At 39.4% G+C, this 20,217-nt stretch overlaps 1 protein-coding gene across 5 annotated transcripts in view; it reads right to left on the bottom strand.

The window, feature by feature from the left end:
• Window positions 1-1,529: 1,529 nt before the first annotated feature.
• The window catches only part of LOC140200235 (mitogen-activated protein kinase kinase kinase kinase 4), a 286,211-nt gene continuing 267,523 nt past the window's right edge, over window positions 1,530-20,217 (bottom strand). For all 5 annotated transcript variants that reach the window (XM_072263252.1, XM_072263247.1, XM_072263251.1 and 2 more), the window contains 6 exons: window positions 15,146-15,280; window positions 7,807-7,907; window positions 5,942-6,091; window positions 5,291-5,450; window positions 4,168-4,307; window positions 1,530-4,063 (listed from right to left, as the gene is read on the bottom strand). In XM_072263252.1, coding sequence (XP_072119353.1) covers window positions 3,980-4,063; window positions 4,168-4,307; window positions 5,291-5,450; window positions 5,942-6,091; window positions 7,807-7,907; window positions 15,146-15,280 — 770 coding nt within the window. In that variant the 3' untranslated portion in view covers window positions 1,530-3,979. The remainder of the gene's footprint in view (window positions 4,064-4,167; window positions 4,308-5,290; window positions 5,451-5,941; window positions 6,092-7,806; window positions 7,908-15,145; window positions 15,281-20,217) is intronic.

The following is a 20,217-nucleotide window of genomic DNA, read 5'->3' on the forward strand; positions in this document are numbered from 1 at the left end:
AAAAGACACACTAAGTAACAAATTATGTATTTATGTGAACAAATTAGAACACTGCCAATACTATTACAGTACTACAACACTGTACTAGTTCCTGATACTTACCAACAGAGGAATTAATCCCATTGCATTTTTTGACTGTAAATGAATAAAATCAATGCAGATATCTAGTGCAGATAATGGACGGCCTTCATATAATGCTGTTGATCATGCATCCTCCAAATCTTCAATTTTCATTGTAACTTTCAAGATGATTGTCAATACCTTCAAATTCTTCTTAATTACCAACTAGAAGCAGTGAAATATTTTCATTTTCATTCACGGCCATTTCTGGCACCTCCAAGCCTGAATGCTTGAAACCACAGTGAGTAAAACAGCTCTGAATTATCTTATTGCTTATTTCTCACCATCAGTGACAAAAATCACTGATTTTTGAGGATAAACACACAAAACTGATGTTACTTAAAAATTGTTCACTTGAAGCATGGTATAGTTTCTTAACAGCCAGGCAAGTGCAGGCAACTGACTCTAATTATAAACTGTTTGGCAACAGTTTCTTGACCCGAATAAGTGGCACTGTGTCCCGGATAAACAAAGGGAATTCCAGCTGTTTTCTTGATTAGTTTTTGTTCCTCAAGAATTGCCCCAAATAAAGTAGCTGCCCCGATTAACTGATAGACCAATTAACCAGAATCCACTGTATATGCAAGAAAGGAGACATTTTTAAATTAGAATTTAAAAGCAATTCACTCTTGGATAGACAATCTATTAACATGAAAATGCTCCCCAATTTATCTTGGTTCTAATGATTCTGGAGGATGATGCAGTGTGGTTGATGTGTGTACTTAAAAAGAAAGAAATTTCAAACAACGATTTGACTACAGAAATTATTAAATTCAGGTCCAGTGGCTTTCCCGTGCAATATCACCTGATGAGCTAACTTTAGCCAGATGATGAAGAGAAGCAAAAAAGAAACAGAAAATAACTTTCATCTCCCTTTCCCACAGACATTAATGCAATAAAGACCAGATGACAAGGCCTCCCTCAATCAGTTATCAATGCTACCTATCACTTAATTCCTTTTGATCTTCACCATATGACATTTTATTTGTTCAGCTCATCCCTCAAACATCTCTGAAATATTTTAAGTTTGCTTCTGATTTCTAATGGAAGTTTGTTGACCCAGAACATTTAATGTTACTCTCTCCACTGATGCAGCTTGACTAGTTGTGCATTTCCAGCACTTTTTGTTTTTATTTCTCAGATTCTGTTAACTTTTCCTTCCGTAAAGATGCGTTTGCCAGGCAGAACATTTATCCCTCATTTAGATGTGCACTGTGGTATAGGGAGACACAAATAGAAGGCAGATTCACTCTTAGAAGGGTGGACCATTAACATTAGGAATCTTTTTACACAAGGTACTCATGCACGTCCTTAAGTTCGCTTAGAGAAACTTGGAATCAAGTGCTTTCCTTTTAGGTGCAGGACATTAAGTTGTCAGAGGAAAGGAAATATTTACTGACTAAACATGCTTCATAAAACCACTGTGTTTATTTATGCACAATGTGCATTAAGTTGATTTTATTCAAGAAAAAATGAACTTCAGGGAAAATACAGGAATTCTCATAATACACGAAGACATAAGTTAGACCACATTGGAGAAAACTGTTTGAAGAGGTTTACTTGTAACTGTATTTCCCAATCTGCTTTGCAGTTAGACACAGTACACCTCAGTTTATTTTTTATATCAGTTTCTTAATTATCAGCAGAGTTCAGGGTTATAAACATCAAGTGTACTTGCAATACAAAACTAAAACTAAAACAGATCATTTCAGAAAAAAACATAAATATATGTGATGTACATTAGTGTAACAAAACAATTTTGTAAACATTTTCTCGAACATAACGTGCATAAGATAGACACTGTAGTCATATAACAAGTTATATGACTTTCAAACAAAGTATTAGCATTTAAAATTATAGGCATTATTACCTACTCAGAAAGCATTGAAACAATGTGACGAAATTATTTTTAAAACAAAAGAGATAGTGGTATTTTAATACTGTTACACCACCATGGCACTTCTCATAGATGGGAGTTGCCAATCACAGACTCTGCTGAGAGGAAATATCTCTAACATCAAGACCTTTAACAGTGTTTTATTTTAAATCCAAAAATATTCTGCTCACAGTAAACCTACTTATGTCAGGAAGTTCCTACAATTACTTTCATAGTTCCACATGGATGGCATAGGAGAGACAATTGCAAATTATTCAGTGAACAGGTGTTAGAGAAAAAAGATCACAGTGACAAGAGTAAATGAAACATTCCCATGGTACACCTTCAGCCTCCTTGTACCAGCCTGAGAAAATTTCACTGCAGAAAGTATAGCCTCTTCTAAGAGAACTAAGCCCTGTAAAGTATTGAGAACCTGTGCACATAACAGCATAAGGCAGCTGTTTACAAAAGTACCAAAAAAAAGTTTAACATATCATTGGATCAATATAATGCTACTGTGCATTATTACGACAGTATAGTATATTATACACAATAGGTTTCTCAAGTAATTGAGTGACAATTCAACAGATTATTACTGTAGACACATTTGTAAATGTCTAACATTTGTAAAATAAAATTCTGTTTACAGTGATATTAAAAAAAATCATTCCAGAGCTGGAATTTTGGATCTAAATATGGGAAGATATACTGTATTGATAAGCAGTTTTACTACATTCTTGAAATTAAGTGTTTTTAGTGCATTGCATCTTAAATCAACCACCTGATCCCTACTACATATACAGTTTATTCTAATGCAATAGAATAGCTTAGTAAAACTATTTCCAAACTGCTATTTAAATCCAATTCTGCTGAGTAACAAGAATGTCAGTTGCTGCTGTGCATATACATGGAGGAGCACAACTGTAGCTATTGCTTTGACCACACATAGAAACAGCTGATTACCTGCCTCCTCATCCTACTTATAAGCACAACAGCTGACTACTAATTTATCTGTTTCTGCTCACAGCTGGTATCTTCCAATTACAAAAAGTTCACACAGTTTGCCTACTAAAACGAGCTACAATTTAACCAACAGTCAACATTTCATCCTAAATTTGGTATTAATAAACTTTAAATTAGACAAAGATGCAAGTTTCAGATACAAATAACATTAAAATGACTAAACCACCTCTTTTCCTTTCTTAAACAAATGAGGTAGGCAAAATAAAATTTTTTTAAAGTAGTTTGGGCAATTTATGTGTGCAAGATTTGTTAAACTGCTTTTGCACTGCTACAAATAGTCTAACCACGGAGAGGCAGCTTTAATACTGTAACCAAATGTCAAGTTTCCGGTCTGCCTCATACAAATCTCAAAACCTCGTCCACTGCACAAATTTCGATTTACTTTTTTTTAAAAAAAGATTGCAAACACAAGCAAAACCTGATATACAGAAAAAGAGCAAATACACCTTCCCATTGCAAAGACCTTCTCCTAATCTGTCATTCACATTTCAATTAAAATTCCAAACTTGCATTTTCTTCCTTTCTAAAACATCCATCACCTTACAAAAAGTCACTTAGAATGATATACATTTGAAAAAAAAATCAGATTCCCCTCACCCATGATACCCAATTCTTTATTGTCTGCCTACCACTGCTTCCTCGTCTCCTTTGTCTGACTACATTAGAACCAACCTCCCGCATTCACTGGGCTCTTTTCTCAAGTAAAAAGCAGACATCTTAAGCCAAGGGATGATGTAATTGAGATGAGGTTTTGTTTTCTATTCTAGACTGGCAGTCACCCAACAGTAAAATTATCACAGCACCATTGGCATTGCAGCCTCATTTCAGTTCACTTTAATTTTAGTGATAGATTTGGGCAATGCGTTACATCAGTGCAGTTTGTTCTCCAGTTGTTAATTCATTCAAGGCTTTAAAGATCTTGAGTAGACACTGGTTTCTCTCAAACCATGACTTGCTTTTCTACCAGCTGAGAAGTGAACTCCTACCAAGAGTCATGAAGTAAACCTGGCTGCTTCCACCAGAACGAACTGATGCAAAAAAGACCTTAAGGGGAAACAGAAGATGTGACACATAAGCCAAGTTTGCACATACTCAAGTGTAATCATAAGTTAAATGTGTTTCGATCCGCAGTGAAAAGACTCACATACCTTGTCATTTCGCTCACACAGGAATTTTAGTCGCTGTGCTCTTTTGTGCATAAATACACCATCCAAATGCCCAGTTTCCACTGAACGAATTTCAATAGCCTTTTCTCCCCAACCCATTATCTGATTGGATCGGATATAAGCTGATTTAAAAAAAATTAAAATCATCAGAATTTCAAAAATGAAGACGTAGCCTCTGCAATCAGTAGTAATAGATATACCGTATAAATAAAATTAGATGCTGTGATACAGTAAAGGATTTAGGGTATCCTTTTGGTTGAAAGGAATATAATGGATTAGCAAGATATGTGAGATTTAATTATGACTTGCGATGTGGGTACTGTAAATATCTGTCATGCATAGAATTTTACTTTTCATTCGAGGATAAAGAGATAGTTCATGCAGGTTTGGGGATCAGACTGCAATATATGGCCTAATAACAGAATTTTTAAATGAAAAATTTCTAGATAGGACATATTGCAAATATGCTGTTAAAGTGCTCAAGAGCTTAGAAATAGATATTTATACTATAAAAAGATATTTAAATTCTAAGTATTATTACATCATGAAAATTCAACAGATTATCTGCAAATATAAATGTTAGCAATGTGATCACTAATTTATATAAATGCATTTTTAAGTGATTTTTAATGAGAGCACCAATTTGTTTTTTAATAAGCAATTGATCAATTTACAAACTAAATGATTAATATGATGCATTAATATTACATTAGCTCAAATATCCCCAACATGTGCTTGACCATTAGGAGAGCGAGGTTCCACAATTTCATCTAGGAGACGATTTTATTCATCCTCTTCCTGTACATAATCCAAAATGGCAATAATTGAAAGTTGCAAGGACTGAAGGACAGATTTTGGTCAGGACAATAAAATATAAATTTCTCAATTTCTAGATATTTACAAGCGTGTTAAAAAGGTACCAAGGTAAAGTATTATATAATTTGTTGACTGCTACTACATTCAGTACAAAAGAATAAAATGAAAATGTAGCTTTACTTCAAAATAAATAACTTTCTTAATGATCTTTTCATAAGACAACCCATCATATGCTCCCTATCCATTTCAACAGATACCATTTTGAAATAGTGCCATCACATTTACATACCAACAGATGTAGGCATCTCTCCCCATTGTAAAACCACATCCTTAGTAATTCTTCCATAGGTGTTAACATATACTCCTTCATCTTCATAACATACCAACAGCTCCATTCCATCTGTATTTGGAAGTATAATAATGGCGTGTGGTTGGATGCTGCTTTGGATCTGTTGGAAATAGAATTACTATTTATTCAATTATATTCAAGAAGCAAACTTCAATCCACATGTATTGTTATTTGATTAAGTTAATAATCAAGCAGCATTCTGCAGTTCCATATCAAAAGACAATTGATGAACATTATAAGAATATAAGACAGACTGTTAATATTCCAAGTGAGATTTCTGATTGATGTATGGAATAAGAGTTCAAATTCTATTTACAACAATTAGCCCATTTAAAGAAATTTTGAGCTTGTTTTGTAAATAAGAGTACTTTAACACTTCTATTGCTTTAACTAGTCCACCACAATAGTGAAATAAAACAAACTCCATCTTGATCAAAAACAGATTAATTTTACTTCAAATCAAACCATGTTCGCTTTTTAATAGAGCTTAATCTCTGTTCTTATTACTATGCAAATGAACAGTTGTTAGAACATAGAAGTATTTGAATCCTATTACGGACCACTAAGATATGTCAATGAACACAATCTTACATGCGTTGGTAGATAAATATCATAAACTGTCCCAGAGTCCACATCAACTGCGTGGAAGCCAGTGCTAGAGCCATAGATCACTTTTAGCCTCTGCCCTTCTTCCACTGTGAGATCTACCAGTAATGGCCTGTGCAGCAGGTCTGTAAAAGACTGCAAGGAAAAAAACAAGAACTTCATATTCAGGCTCACTTTTAGATGAATAATCAAAACAATTGAATTGAGATTTATATGGATAAAAGGCAGTCATCATATTATCTGTGAAAGTCTATAGACTCATTTAAATAATTCAAAACCATGACTTAAAATACAGTTTACTTCACAATACTCTAAGCGTGAATTAAAATTACTCAAAGATTAAAAAAAAAAATTCTCAAATACGCATCAATATTTACTCCAGTAACTGATTAGGATTAGAACTCAAACCAATTGACAACTGAGAATTCAATTTGGCATTAGGAAGTGCTTTGCATTGCATGAAAACCACTATATTGTCCTGTATTTCATCTGCTCATCAACGTGCTCTTAAAGGGATAAGCTCGACTTTCAACTCTTCACCTTGAAGTCTGTTACTGCATCAAGATTGAGCAGGATCAACTAGATTTTCGTTGTCCCAATAATGTGAACATTATTGTAATGTCATTTGAAACCAAATCTAGCTTGAGAGCAAGCTTGGGCAGCTGGCAGAGGCCGGGCAGAGAGCAAAACAGAAGGAACAATTGGACGCATGTTTACAAGAGAGGTTAGGTATGAGTGAATATGAATGACAAACAAAGCTGCATTGGAGTGCTTCATGATGGTCAAGGAATGTGAGTGGGATCTGAAAACTCACAGAGCCAGAGGGGAGTGTCTTTTAGGATAGCAGTAATAATTCTGACAGAAAAATACAATGTGAATGTCAGATCATTGAGTCATAAAATTTTTCTGATAAATCCATGCAGTTATTGTACTGACCATACATGCAATGTAAATAAATCATAGATGATTCTCTCAATGAGGGAACAATCTATCTAATAACTGGCTTACCTTGCATAAAATTCACACTATGAAAGTCACAGCATGACTCCTGCATATTGTATTTCATCTAAGAGTCAATTTCTAGACATGTAGGTGTTCTATTGACAGCAAATGTATATCCAACAGAGATGATATCTGAGTATTGGTTAAAATCTCAGCATGTTTTCTCCCTAACATTACGGGTAAGCACGGTGACATTTATTTGTTAATTTTTCCAACAAACAAAAGTGCACAGTGGGATGCACAATGAATAGGATAGGCTATCATGAAATGGCCTAAAATAAGCCATACACAGGATTCAATCGACAACTACATGGTAGCAGAAGCACAAAAGGATCTGACTGCAATGATGCATTATATTCAAGATTAATTTTAATGTCTCAAATGACACTCCTGTTGCCGCTTTGAAATACAGGCTTTGCTGGCACAGCCAGCCAGCTGTTTTCCATCACAAACTTCCCTCAGAGGTGATGGTAACCCACCTAATTGAGCAATGCAGTCCACATTAAGGAAAATTTCAGTATTTCAACCCAGCAATGGTGAAGGAATGCCAATATATTCCCATCAGGATGGATTGTGACTTGGAGCAAAATATTCCAATGGTGTTCACTTTCTGACACCTGCTGCCTTAGTCCTCCAGTGTGGATTGTGGGCTTGGGAGATGCTGCAATCTGTAGTATTGGCAAACCGCTGCAGTGCATCTTATAGATGGGACATTTTTCAGTCACTGTGGGGAGTGATGAAGTTAGTCAATGTTTAATGAGATGGATCAAGTAGAATGTTGCAGGAGTTTCAGCAAGTAGTGATGAGTGATCAGCGTATGTAACTTACTTTCAGGATTTATTACTTACCTTAAAGGCCATAAATTTGTGGTATGGCTTTGGTGCCCATGCATAGACTTCAACAGAATTCTTCAAAGCAATCACTAAAAACTTGATCCTTTCGTACTTTACTGGAAAAAGAAATTGATTTTAGCATTGTATCAGCAGAAGTAAAACAGCTTCAGCATGCAACCACTAGGCTAGTAAAGTGCTAAATTTAAAAAAAGATCGATACGTGATAGCACAGATAGCCATGGACTGGATGGTTGACGTCTTTTTTTGAGACCATGAATTCTGGTATTGGGCACCACAAACACCTTATTATTCCCTTCTTGCATTACTTAATTATTTTGTAATCTATTGTAATTATTGTATCTTGCACTGCACTGCTGCCACAAACCAACAAATTTCATTTAAGTCAGTGATAATAAACCTGATTTTAACTCATACAGATGCAGACAATTGGATCTCTGGCATTAATCCCCACGGTACCCTCAAGAATTAAGACTCTCACTCCAAACATGATCCAACTATCCCTACTCACTGCCTTTGTTAGTCAAATGTTCATCCTTCCACACCAGCTCATCACAAAACTAACCTCATGTAGTATCTTATCAAACATTCTAAAAGTCCAAATGCACCATTTCTACTGGTTCGCCATGATCTGTTCTGTTAGTTACAATGAATTCCCTGATACCAATTTCTGAGCAGCAGATTCTAGTAATTTTCTTACTACAGATGCCATTTCCATTTGCTATACGCCAATCCTGAAAACTCTTGGAATCTATGGATTTTTGGAAGGTTTTAATTCTGAAATACACTGGAGTTTTAATTTTATCTTTGTTTGTTTATGATAAACTAACTTAAGTATTCAGGGCTCATCATATACTGTTGCCAAAATTAATTTTTATTTACTTGAACAGAACTCAATCTCAGAGGCAGAGTACTATGCACAGCTACAACTTTGGATGTTGTTCAAGTGACCAAGAACAAATTCTGTCCCACAATTCCCACCCCGCCCTTCTAAAATGCAGAAGGACTGCAGTATACCACAGCAGTTGTTCTGCTTTTGTAGATTTTTTAAAAAATATTCGATCAAATAGAAGGTGGTAAAATGAAATCACATTGCATTTTCAATAAGGATGTTTCATATTGTTATTCAGAAAAATTAAAAATCATTTCTCATTTCTTCAGTTTGCCATTTGTTCTGCTTTAGCTGGGGGAAAGGCACATAATACGCATTGACGTCAGCTAGAAAATACATTGTGTGTTAGACTAATAAGCTGTGCGAAAGATGTTTAATAATAATTTAAAATTTTAACAAATAATCCTCTGAGTGCTGAACCTGTAAGGTGTTAAAGGGAGATGGCTGAATATTTACCAGCTACTGTCACTGTTAATAGTACAAACAAAACTATGCTATTAACCTATACACATGACTCTTGCTTAAAAAAGTTTTCCCCCACAGAATTCCTATTCTGCAATCTGTTTTAAAAACATTTTGATAAAACTGAATTATTAATGTACAAGAGGCAAGATGGAAGTAATTTAGAATGAGCATTAAGATCTTAATTATTTCCTATAACCTTTACCTTAATCACAGTGAAAGCTCTACACTGGCAAATTCCTGGTTGAAAAATAAGAACAGAACTACTAAGGCAGCATAAATTTCAAGTAATTTCTATTATTTTGAAATACACTAAACAAAACTGTAGAAAAGTCAAGTCACAACAGAGACTACAGTGCAGTATGACTGTTTAATTAAATCAACATTTACTGTCCAATTTTCTTGCTTTCCTCTTGTGATTGCAATAAAATGTAATTTTCTTCCGCATTTGCTCTCAAAAAGCAACTAGCCAAGGGAGCTGTACTTTGCTTAAAATGGTTCTGAACAGTGGATCAGCAAGCTTCATAAGCAGTTGTAGAATAGTGATTCTTCTCCACACACATCAAAGGAGGTTTTATGAGCACATATCAAGCAATCCATATGCTTTCAACATATTTGCATTTATTAATCTCCTCACAATTTCTGGGGAAGTGTGCATAGCACAAAATTCCAGGATAACATGCTGTTGTGAACTGAGCTCTTAAGAGCATTGGTGAGGCAAGTTCAGGAACATAGCTGGTCCTGCAATGTACTGGATACACTTCTGGCCAAAGAAGACATTAGAGGCAGGGATTGAAAGGGACTAATTCAGCCTCAATGTAACAAAAGCTCAGATTTCCGAGCTTGCAAAATGCACGGTGTTCAACTTGAATTCTTTGTTATTGTCTGCAATAGACCCTCAGCCCAATTCAAGTAATGGTCCAGGTTAGGTCTTTCTTTAAAGAGCAACAAATTAGCCTACTTGTTTCCACTAGTGCTGGTGAAGGCTGAGTTTCACTTGTAAGTTTAATATCTGGCAGTGTCATCATTGCACATTGTATCCCATTTACGTCACTTGTCATCACATGCTCAGATGTGTGCAATTCAAGGTTTGGAATCTGTGGTTTGAGACAAGGAACTTGCAACTTAAAATTCTCAATCTATTTGAATATCCCATGAAAAGAGCTTGGGTTATCAACTGAATTTCTTAGATTCTCTTCCACCCCACTTATCACTTAACACTACCCTCGAAAAATCCAAAGTTGCCTTGGATTTGTTTCTCACCTACTCACACAGACATCACTGCAAACGTCCGTCTAAACTAAACATCTGGACATGGTCAGCCACCAACATCCTTGAGAATAAAGCACACATTTCACCTATGCTTGATGTGCAAAACAGATGCTCTAATTTCTGATTAGAAAAACAGATCTTCTCTAATTTCATATCAAGCATTACCAAAACAAAACTTCATTACTTAAAAGAGAAAAAAAATACTATCAAGGGAAATATCAACAAAGGAACATTGGGGTGGAGGTGGTGAAGGGGTTAAAACAGCCTAGTTTTGGATGCTGGACCTTCAGACCATGGGTCATGATTGGACTCCAGTCGCAGCGATCATAGTCACACAGCACACAAACGCTGCAAATTATTGCGGCTCCCAACTTTTCTTCATTATGTACTTCTGGTTTTACTGCAAGTGAATGATAGAAGTCAAGGGTCGCAATACTTTGATTGAATTTGTGATTAATAAAATGGCACCAGCATTCAAATGAAATGTGATTGGAAGTGTCTGATCCAATTTCAGGATGAGCAGGACTTCGTTGGAAATGGACACAAACACTTTACAACCTCCAAAGTCCTTATTACATGATATTCCCTCCCTTGAATTTCATACCTCTTCCAATCCAGTGGCACTAACCAAAGTTTCAAATTTAACAGAATAGCTGTGTCACACAGCACAACACTTGTGTGTTCGGCATCAAAGCCAGAACTTTGCCTTCAAAAGAGTGGTCGCTCCTACCAACTGTGTCATGGACAAATATCTACAGAGATTGGTCAGTCTCTACAACTCAGTGTTTCTCTCATCATCCGCTGAAGTCCCAGTCTGGTAACTACACTCCTTACCTAGCTTGGCCAGTAACAATACTACTGAGTCACTCTCGGTGATAGACTACTGAGAGTGCACTCTGTTCAGGTCTACCATCAGTGCTACTTCCAAGGGAGAACAGGAGACAACAACCACTGGGATGTTTCTTTGCCTGCATTTGAATTGATGGCAAGACACATGATATGAAATCTGAAGTCATTATGGAACATCTCCAAGGAGCTCTCATTGGTAGTACAAAAGCATAGGCTGAAAGATGGTCACAAATGCTGAAGGCAGTTTTGAAAAAGTGTGAAAACAGCAAGCTTGATTGGGTCTCCAGTCTTTTGGAAATCAATGTCCTTTCCTCTGAATATATCAAAGGATGCAAGTACCGCAATTTCTCAGTAAAGTTATTTCTAAAGAATATAAATTATACTATGAAAATGAAGTCTGTTTTTACTTCCAGAAACCCTTTGTAACAATTTAGCACACAGCAAATAATAAAGCATTGCAGCTCTTTATGTCAACACCACTGAACAATTACCATCTACTGCAGAGTCCATACAATAATATTTTCATTGATATACAATGTCGTGTTAGTTTTAAACTAACATTTTACACGTACTAAACATAAATCAAAGTGAATGCCATAATGCCAAACAGACATTTCTAAAGCCACAGATGCAAATCAAATGTTCTGATATTTAAACGCAAACAACAGGAATTCTGTAGATGCTGGAAATTCAAGCAACACACATCAAAGTTGCTGGTGAACGCAGCAGGCCAGGCAGCATCTGTAGGAAGAGGTGCAGTCGACGTTTCAGGCCGAGACCCTTCGTCAGGACTAACTGAAGGAAAAGTGAGTAAGGGATTTGAAAGTTGGAGGGAGAGGGGGAGATCCAAAATGATAGGAGAAGACAGGAGGGGGAGGGATGGAGCCAAGAGCTGGACAGGTGATTGGCAAAAGGGGATACGAGAGGATCATGGGACAGGAGGTCCAGGAAGAAAGACAAGGGGGGGGGGACCCAGAGGATGGGCAAGAGGTATATTCAGAGGGACAGAGGGAGAAAAAGGAGAGTGAGAGAAAGAATGTGTGCGTAAAAATAAAGAACAGATGGGGTACGAGGGGGAGGTAGGGCCTAGCGGAAGTTAGAGAAGTCGATGTTCATGCCATCAGGTTGGAGGCTACCCAGACGGAATGTAAGGTGTTGTTCCTCCAACCTGAGTGTGGCTTCATCTTTACAGTAGAAGAGGCCGTGGATAGACATGTCAGAATGGGAATGGGATGTGGAATTAAAATGTGTGGCCACTGGGAGATCCTGCTTTCTCTGGCGGACAGAGCGTAGATGTTCAGCAAAGCGGTCTCCCAGTCTGCATCGGGTCTCGCCAATATATAAAAGGCCACATCAGGAGCACCGGACGCAGTATATCACCCCAGTCGACTCACAGGTGAAGTGTTGCCTCACCTGGAAGGACTGTTTGGGGCCCTGAATGGTGGTAAGGGAGGAAGTGTAAGGGCATGTGTAGCACTTGTTCCGCTTACATGGATAAGTGCCAGGAGGGGGATCAGTGGGGAGGGATGGGGGGGACGAATGGACAAGGGAGTTGTGTAGGGAGCGATCCCTGCGGAATGCAGAGAGAGGGGGGAGGGAAAGATGTGCTTAGTGGTGGGATCCCGTTGGAGGTGGCGGAAGTTACGGAGAATATGTTGGACCCGGAGGCTGGTGGGGTGGTAGGTGAGGACCAGGGGAACCCTATTCCTAGTGAGGTGGCGGGAGGATGGAGTGAGAGTAGATGTACGTGAAATGGGGGAGATGCGTTTAAGAGCAGAGTTGATAGTGGAGGAAGGGAAGCCCCTTTCTTTAAAAAATGAAGACATCTCCCTTGTCCTAGAATGAAAAGCCTCAGCCTGAGAGCAGATGCGGCGGAGACGGAGGAATTGCGAGAAGGGGATGGCGTTTTTGCAAGAGACAGGGTGAGAAGAGGAATAGTCCAGATAGCTGTGAGAGTCAGTAGGCTTATAGTAGACATCAGTGGATAAGCTGTCTCCAGAGACGGAGACAGAAAGATCTAGAAAGGGGAGGGAGGTGTGGGAAATGGACCAGGTAAACTTGAGGGCAGAGTGAAAGTTGGAGGCAAAGTTAATAAAGTCAACGAGTTCTGCATGCGTGCAGGAAGCAGCGCCAATGCAGTCGTCGATGTAGCGAAGGAAAAGTGGGGGACAGATACCAGAATAGGCACGGAACATAGATTGTTCCACAAACCCAACAAAAAGGCTCATTTTCTCATTTCTGCATACCTCGACACTGTTTTATCCCTTCCGACCTATGTTCGCGACACTTCTCACGCTCTTAAACTTTTCGATGATTTTAAGTTCCCTGGCCCTCACCGCTTTATTTTCACCATGGATGTCCAGTCGTTATATACTTCCATCCCCCATCAGGAAGGTCTCAAAGCTCTACGCTTCTTTTTGGATTCCAGACCTAATCAGTTCCCCTCTACCACCACTCTGCTCCATCTAGCGGAATTAGTCCTTACTCTTAATAATTTCTCCTTTGGCTCCTCCCACTTCCTCCAAACTAAAGGTGTAGCTATGGGCACCCGTATGGGTCCTAGCTATGCCTGCCTTTTTGTTGGGTTTGTGGAACAATCTATGTTCCGTGCCTATTCTGGTATCTGTCCCCCACTTTTCCTTCGCTACATCGACGACTGCATTGGCGCTGCTTCCTGCACGCATGCAGAACTCGTTGACTTTATTAACTTTGCCTCCAACTTTCACCCTGCTCTTAAACGCATCTCCCCCATTTCATGTACATCTGCTCTCACTCCATCCTCCCGCCACCCCACTAGGAATAGGGTTCCCCTGGTCCTCACCTACCACCCCACCAGCCTCCGGGTCCAACATATTATTCTTCGTAACTTCCGCCACCTCCAACGGGATCCCACCACTAAGCACACCTTTCCCTCCTCCCCTCTCTCTGCATTCCGCAGGGATCGCTCCCTCCACAACTCCCTTGTCCATTCGTCCCCCCCATCCCTCCCCACTGATCTCCCTCCTGGCACTTATCCGTGTAAGCGGAACAAGTGCTACACATGCCCTTACACTTCCTCCCTTACCACCATTCAGGGCCCCAAACAGTCCTTCCAGGTGAGGCAACACTTCACCTGTGAGTCGACTGGGGTGATATACTGCGTCCGGTGCTCCCGATGTGGCCTTTTATATATTGGTGAGACCCGACGCAGACTGGGAGACCGCTTTGCTGAACATCTACGCTCTGTCCGCCAGAGAAAGCAGGATCTCCCAGTGGCCACACATTTTAATTCCACATCCCATTCCAATTCTGACATGTCTATCCACGGCCTCCTCTGCTGTAAAGATGAAGCCACACTCAGGTTGGAGGAACAACACCTTATATTCCGTCTGGGTAGCCTCCAACCTGATGGCATGAACATCGACTTCTCTAACTTCCGCTAGGCCCCACCTCCCCCTCGTACCCCATCTGTTACTTATTTTTATGCACACATTCTTTCTCTCACTCTCCTTTTTCTCCCTCTGAATATACCTCTTGCCCATCCTCTGGGTCTCTCCCCCACCCCCTGTCTTTCTTCCCGGACCTCCTGTCCCATGATCCTCTCGTATTCCTTTTGCCAATCACTTGTCCAGTTCTTGACTCCATCCCTCCCCCTCCTGTCTTCTCCTATCATTTTGGATCTCCCCCTCCCCCTCCCACTTTCAAATCCCTTACTCACTCTTCCTTCAGTTAGTCCTGACGAAGGGTCTCGGCCTGAAACGTCGACTGCACCTCTTCCTACAGATGCTGCCTGGCCTGCTGCGTTCACCAGCAACTTTGATGTGTGTTGTTCTGATATTTTGATACTTTGTCTAGTTCACAGTTTTAACATGATTTTCTTACCAACTTTATAATGCACACATCCTTCCAAGTCACCGACTGTCGTCCAGCCTTGCTTTTTTTCTACTTCAGGATCATTATGTAATATTTTGTTTCTTAACCAGGACAGGTAATATACACGTAATTTGTTTTTCTTCCCTTTAAACAAATAAAATTTAGTTATTAATTAAAACACTAGAACAAGGAGTGCAGCTATCATTTGTAATTACATCTGTTTGCATGTGCTTACTTGGCCTAAATTTGACAATGGTCTGAAATCTTATGGGCAAGTATCTGGGCACGTTGCTTTGATCTGTTATTATATTACTCCAGCATACCTGAATCTCTTTAACATCAGTTAAAGAGAACAAAAAAAAAATCAGCAACCAGCATTACAATTTTACAAAAAATATAACTTGACATCTCTTGCCCAGGTCTCACCATTGGATTTGCGTGATGCATGATAAAACTGCTCCTTTCCTATGCAAAGCGTAGCAGTGGTGGCAACAGGCATATCAGTAGATAAGGTAGGAACTTGCAGCAACCAGTGACTGGGATATTGGGGCCATAACAGAAACAAGGCTGCAAGAAGGGCAGGACTGGCTACTCAATGTTCCAGTGTACTGATGGTTTCAGTGTGACAGAGGTGCAGTTAATAATGGAGGGTGTTAACTGCCTTTGTGATAAGGGAGATCACAATGTCAGAGCTTAGGGAGGATATATTTAAGGGATCTGACAAGACCATTTGAGTAGAACTTAGAAATAAGGGGGTGGTCACTTTGGTAGGGCTATGTCATAGACCCTTCAACAGTCCAAAGGAATTTGAGGAGCAGATCTGTCGAAAATAGAGCAAGTTGTAAGAATAACAGGGTAGTGCTAGCGGGAGATTTCAATTTTCCTATTACTGACTGGAGCACCCACACTGCAAAGGGCTCACACCACATACAGTATAGTCAGGGAACTGGCTGACAAGAGGTATCAAGGTTCTGGTCAGGAAAAAGGAAGAATCCATCACCTTTAGGCAGCTAGGTGCAAATGAGTCAGTTGACAAATATAAAAGCTAAGCAAACCTAAGAGAGAAATCAGGAGAGCAAAATGAGAGTGCAAGGTAGATTTGATGGGTGGGGTTAAAGGTAATCTCAGGAGGTTCTTCAGTTACATTAACAGTAAAGGGGTAACTAGGGATAGATTAGGTCCTCAATGTAGCCACAGCAGACAATCTATTTTTCTTTGGTGTTTACAAAGGAGACCATCATGGACACAAAAGAAATGAGGGTAATAAGTAGTGAGGTCTTGGATCATATGCATATTGCAAGAAGGAGGTAGTTGCACCTGTGAAGCACATTGAAGTGGGAAAATCCCCAGGATCTGACCAAATGAACCCAGAACAAGATCTATCATTATCTGATGGTCAAAGTCTGATCAGGAATAGTCAGTATGATTTTGTGGGAATCATGTCTCATGAATTGTTTGGAGATTTCTGAAGAGGCAACTAAGGGTCAAATGAAGGGAAGGTGCTGGATGTTGTCTATACAGACATTAGCAAGGCCTTTGACAAGGTTCCACATGGCAGCCTGAACTAGAAGATTAAGTTGCATAGGTTACAGGGGAGCCCCTTAGGTGGATTCAGGGTTAGAGTGATGGTGAAGGTAAATTCTCCAACTAGAGGGATGTCCCAGGGGTCAATGTTGGGACCTCTGTTATTCATTATTTATGTAAGTAATTAGGATGTGAGTGTACACAGCACGATTAGCAAATTTACTGATGATACTAAATTAGAGGGTATTATTGATAGTGAAGCAGGTGACAATGAACTGCAGAGATCTTGATCAATTAAGGAGATGGGTTGAGAAATTAAAACTTAACTAAGTGTGAGATGATGCATTTTGATCAGTCAAATCAGGTCATACTTATAAAGTGAATGGCAATGTTGTGGAACAAGGAGACTTGAGAGTACAAGTGCACAGTTTGCTGAAAGAAAGTGTTTAACACGTTGGCCGTCATCAGTCAGGGAATCGAGCTCAGGAGTAGGATCATCATGTTGCAGTTACATAAGCTGTTGATGAGGCTGTACTTGGAGTATTATGTATGGTTTTGGACACCCTGCATGAAGAAAGTCATCATCAAGCTGGAGAGGATATGGAAGAGATTGATGAGGATGCTGCTGGACCATAGGGTCTGTCTTCTAGGGAAAGGATGGCTACTATGGATCTTTATTCCCTGGAGTGAAGCAGAATGAACAATCATGAGTATGAATAAGATGGACGGTCAGACTTTTCCACAGGATTAGGCAGTCCAAAATTAGAGGGCACAGATACAAAGCAAGAAGTTTAAATAAGACCTGAAAGGTAACTTCTTTACACAGAGAATAGTGAATACCTGGAATTAGTTGGCAGAGGAAGAGACCGGGGCATGTACAATTGCAGTACCTAAGAAGCATTTGGATAGCTACATCGAGGGGAAGGTTATGGGTGGAACATGGGCAACTGGACTAGCAGGGAGTATGCTGTGGCCAACCTTGACTATTTGGGCAGAAGGGCCTGTTTCTGTGCTGTATTACTCTAAGCAATGGGAACACTGAAAAGTAGGTAAAGAGAGTGATTGATGGTATTAAGTTAGTTGGTTGGTCACTAGACAAAAATTGATGCAAAACATGAAAAGTGGATGCAAGTTAAGATTGTGAGTGGGGTGAGAGAACATCACTGAGCTGATTACTGCCTGTGGCAAGTGAGTCAGACAACACTAATAGATTCTTAAACTAACTGCACATTGAAAGCAATTCCAATAAATTAAGGCAAGTGGATCCTTCAAAACATTTTGTTGGAAATTACTTCACTAATTCCAACTTGATATCAAATTATAACGGCATTCATAAAGTTAGTTTTGCAGGGTTACTTAAGATTATTAGTAACATCATAATGACCCACATGCAAGATACATTATTTGTATTATCTGCAGAAATTCTCTGATGATTCAGCAATAGTTGGATGTATAAAGGGAGGATGGGTGGAGGACTTTGTCAAATGGTGCAAGCTGAATCATCCACACCTCAACATCAGTGAGACAAAGGAGATAGTGATGAACTTTAGGAAGAGTAAGCCTGCACTGCTCCCTGTTACTACTGATGGTGAGGACGTTGATGTGGTGAGGACTTACAAGTACCTGGGGGGTGCACCTGGATGACAGACTCGAGTGGAGCACCAACACAGTGTACAAGAAAGGCCAGAATCACCTCTACTTCCTGAGGAGGCTGAAGTCCTTTGGAGTATGCAGGCCTTTCCTTCATATGTTCTACCAGCCTGTCCTTGCCAGTACAATCTTCAATGTGGTGGTGTGCTGAGGGAACGGCATCAACCCAGGTGATGCCAACATGCTCAATAAACTGATTAGAAAGGCTGGCTCCGTTATGGGAGTCAAACTGGACACACATGAGTCTGTGGTAGAACAAAGGACCCTATGGAAAATTCTGGCAATTCTGGACAATGTTTCTCGCCCTTTGTATGCCACCTTGGCTGAACAAAGGAGCAGCTTTACTGATAGACTAAGTCTATGTCCACACTGGACTGGATAATTTTGAAAACACCGGTTTCGCGTAAAAACGATAGGCATCCACACCAGGTGTTTTTGAAAATACATCTGTCCACATTAAAACAGGTATTTGGGCGAATCTCCTCCTACTGGGCATGAGCAGGACACATCTACAGAAAACAAGCCGAACGATATACTTGGTGCGCATTTGTCCAGTTACAGACTAGAAAAACTTCAAAGGAAATTGCCAAACAACGGACAGCTGTTTACTCTCACGCAGGAGGATTTAAAACTAAAAAAAAAAATACTGAACCATATGGAGGCAACTGACAAGAAGTTCATGGACAGTATGACCCGGCTGACGACAAACATTGAAAAACTGACTGTTGCAGAGGGATTTGCAATGATGAGGAATATGATGGCTCCCTCCCAGTACTTTTCACTGCCACAATACCAGCCTCACAGCCACTACAATAGCTACACACACGGACACACAGACCCCCGGGTGGTCCCACCAACATCTTCCCCACTCCCACAGAGGGGTCACCCTGGAAACATTTCCTACAGCCATAGTCTCTTCAACGATGAAAGGGACGACAGGTGTTTTAAAGCCTCCGGTTACCCCGTACACACTACAACACCCAACCGGCGTTTTCAGATTTAAACACTCTGGAGAGCGTTTTAGAGAAGCTCCGTTTTTGGGGAGGAAAACACCGTTTCAGTGTGTCAGAGGGTCAAAACGAAGAGAAAAAGCTTCAGTTACATATTTATCCAGTCTGGTGTGGACGTAGCCTAAGTCAACCACGCAGCTCCAAAGAGCTCTATCGAAGGTCATTCTTACCCTCGGCCATTAGGCTTCATAATGACTCAACCCTATATCCAGGGAAGTGATGATCCCTCTCCCCCCACCTCCTGCTATACTGTTTGAGGTAACTTATTTTTTATTATTTCTTACTTGTCTTCTAACATTTGTATATCTGTACAGTTGTAATGCAACTGTGACACTAATTTTATTTGGGATCAATAAAGTATATCTAATGCTAATAAAAATATTATGCTATGACATTTTTCAAAAAAAATTAGAAATATCGAAAATGTGCATAATGTGAAAAAGATCAAAAGTTCTTCATGGTTCTTAAACAAGATCCATTTGCAAGATATAACAGAACTATGATAATTTAAAATTAATGTCCAGGAAAAGTTCCTAAATTAATTCTTTGGAAGCAGCTTCCATAGACGCAGTACATGTGGTTTGACTGGAGAATGCAGAATCCCTGTGGAATTACCCAAATGATCTGGCATAATAAGGGCTGGGATTTGTGTTGAGTAATGTGACAGCAAATCTAGACAGCAACTAAATCTCATTCTTTCGTTAGGAGTGGAGTATACACATGCATAACTAAAGAAGGAAACACAGCTGACTCTTTCAGAGACTCCATGGTCTTCTACAGGCACCTTCATCAGTATAATTTCAGTCAATAATGGATTGTCAGAAACATAAGGCAGATAAAAACTAGTAATACCTTTATATAAAGCAGTGAAAAGGCTATATTTTTACATGAGATGTT

Source organism: Mobula birostris, chromosome 7 (genome assembly GCF_030028105.1).
Source record: "Mobula birostris isolate sMobBir1 chromosome 7, sMobBir1.hap1, whole genome shotgun sequence".
Taxonomy (NCBI): domain Eukaryota; kingdom Metazoa; phylum Chordata; class Chondrichthyes; order Myliobatiformes; family Myliobatidae; genus Mobula; species Mobula birostris.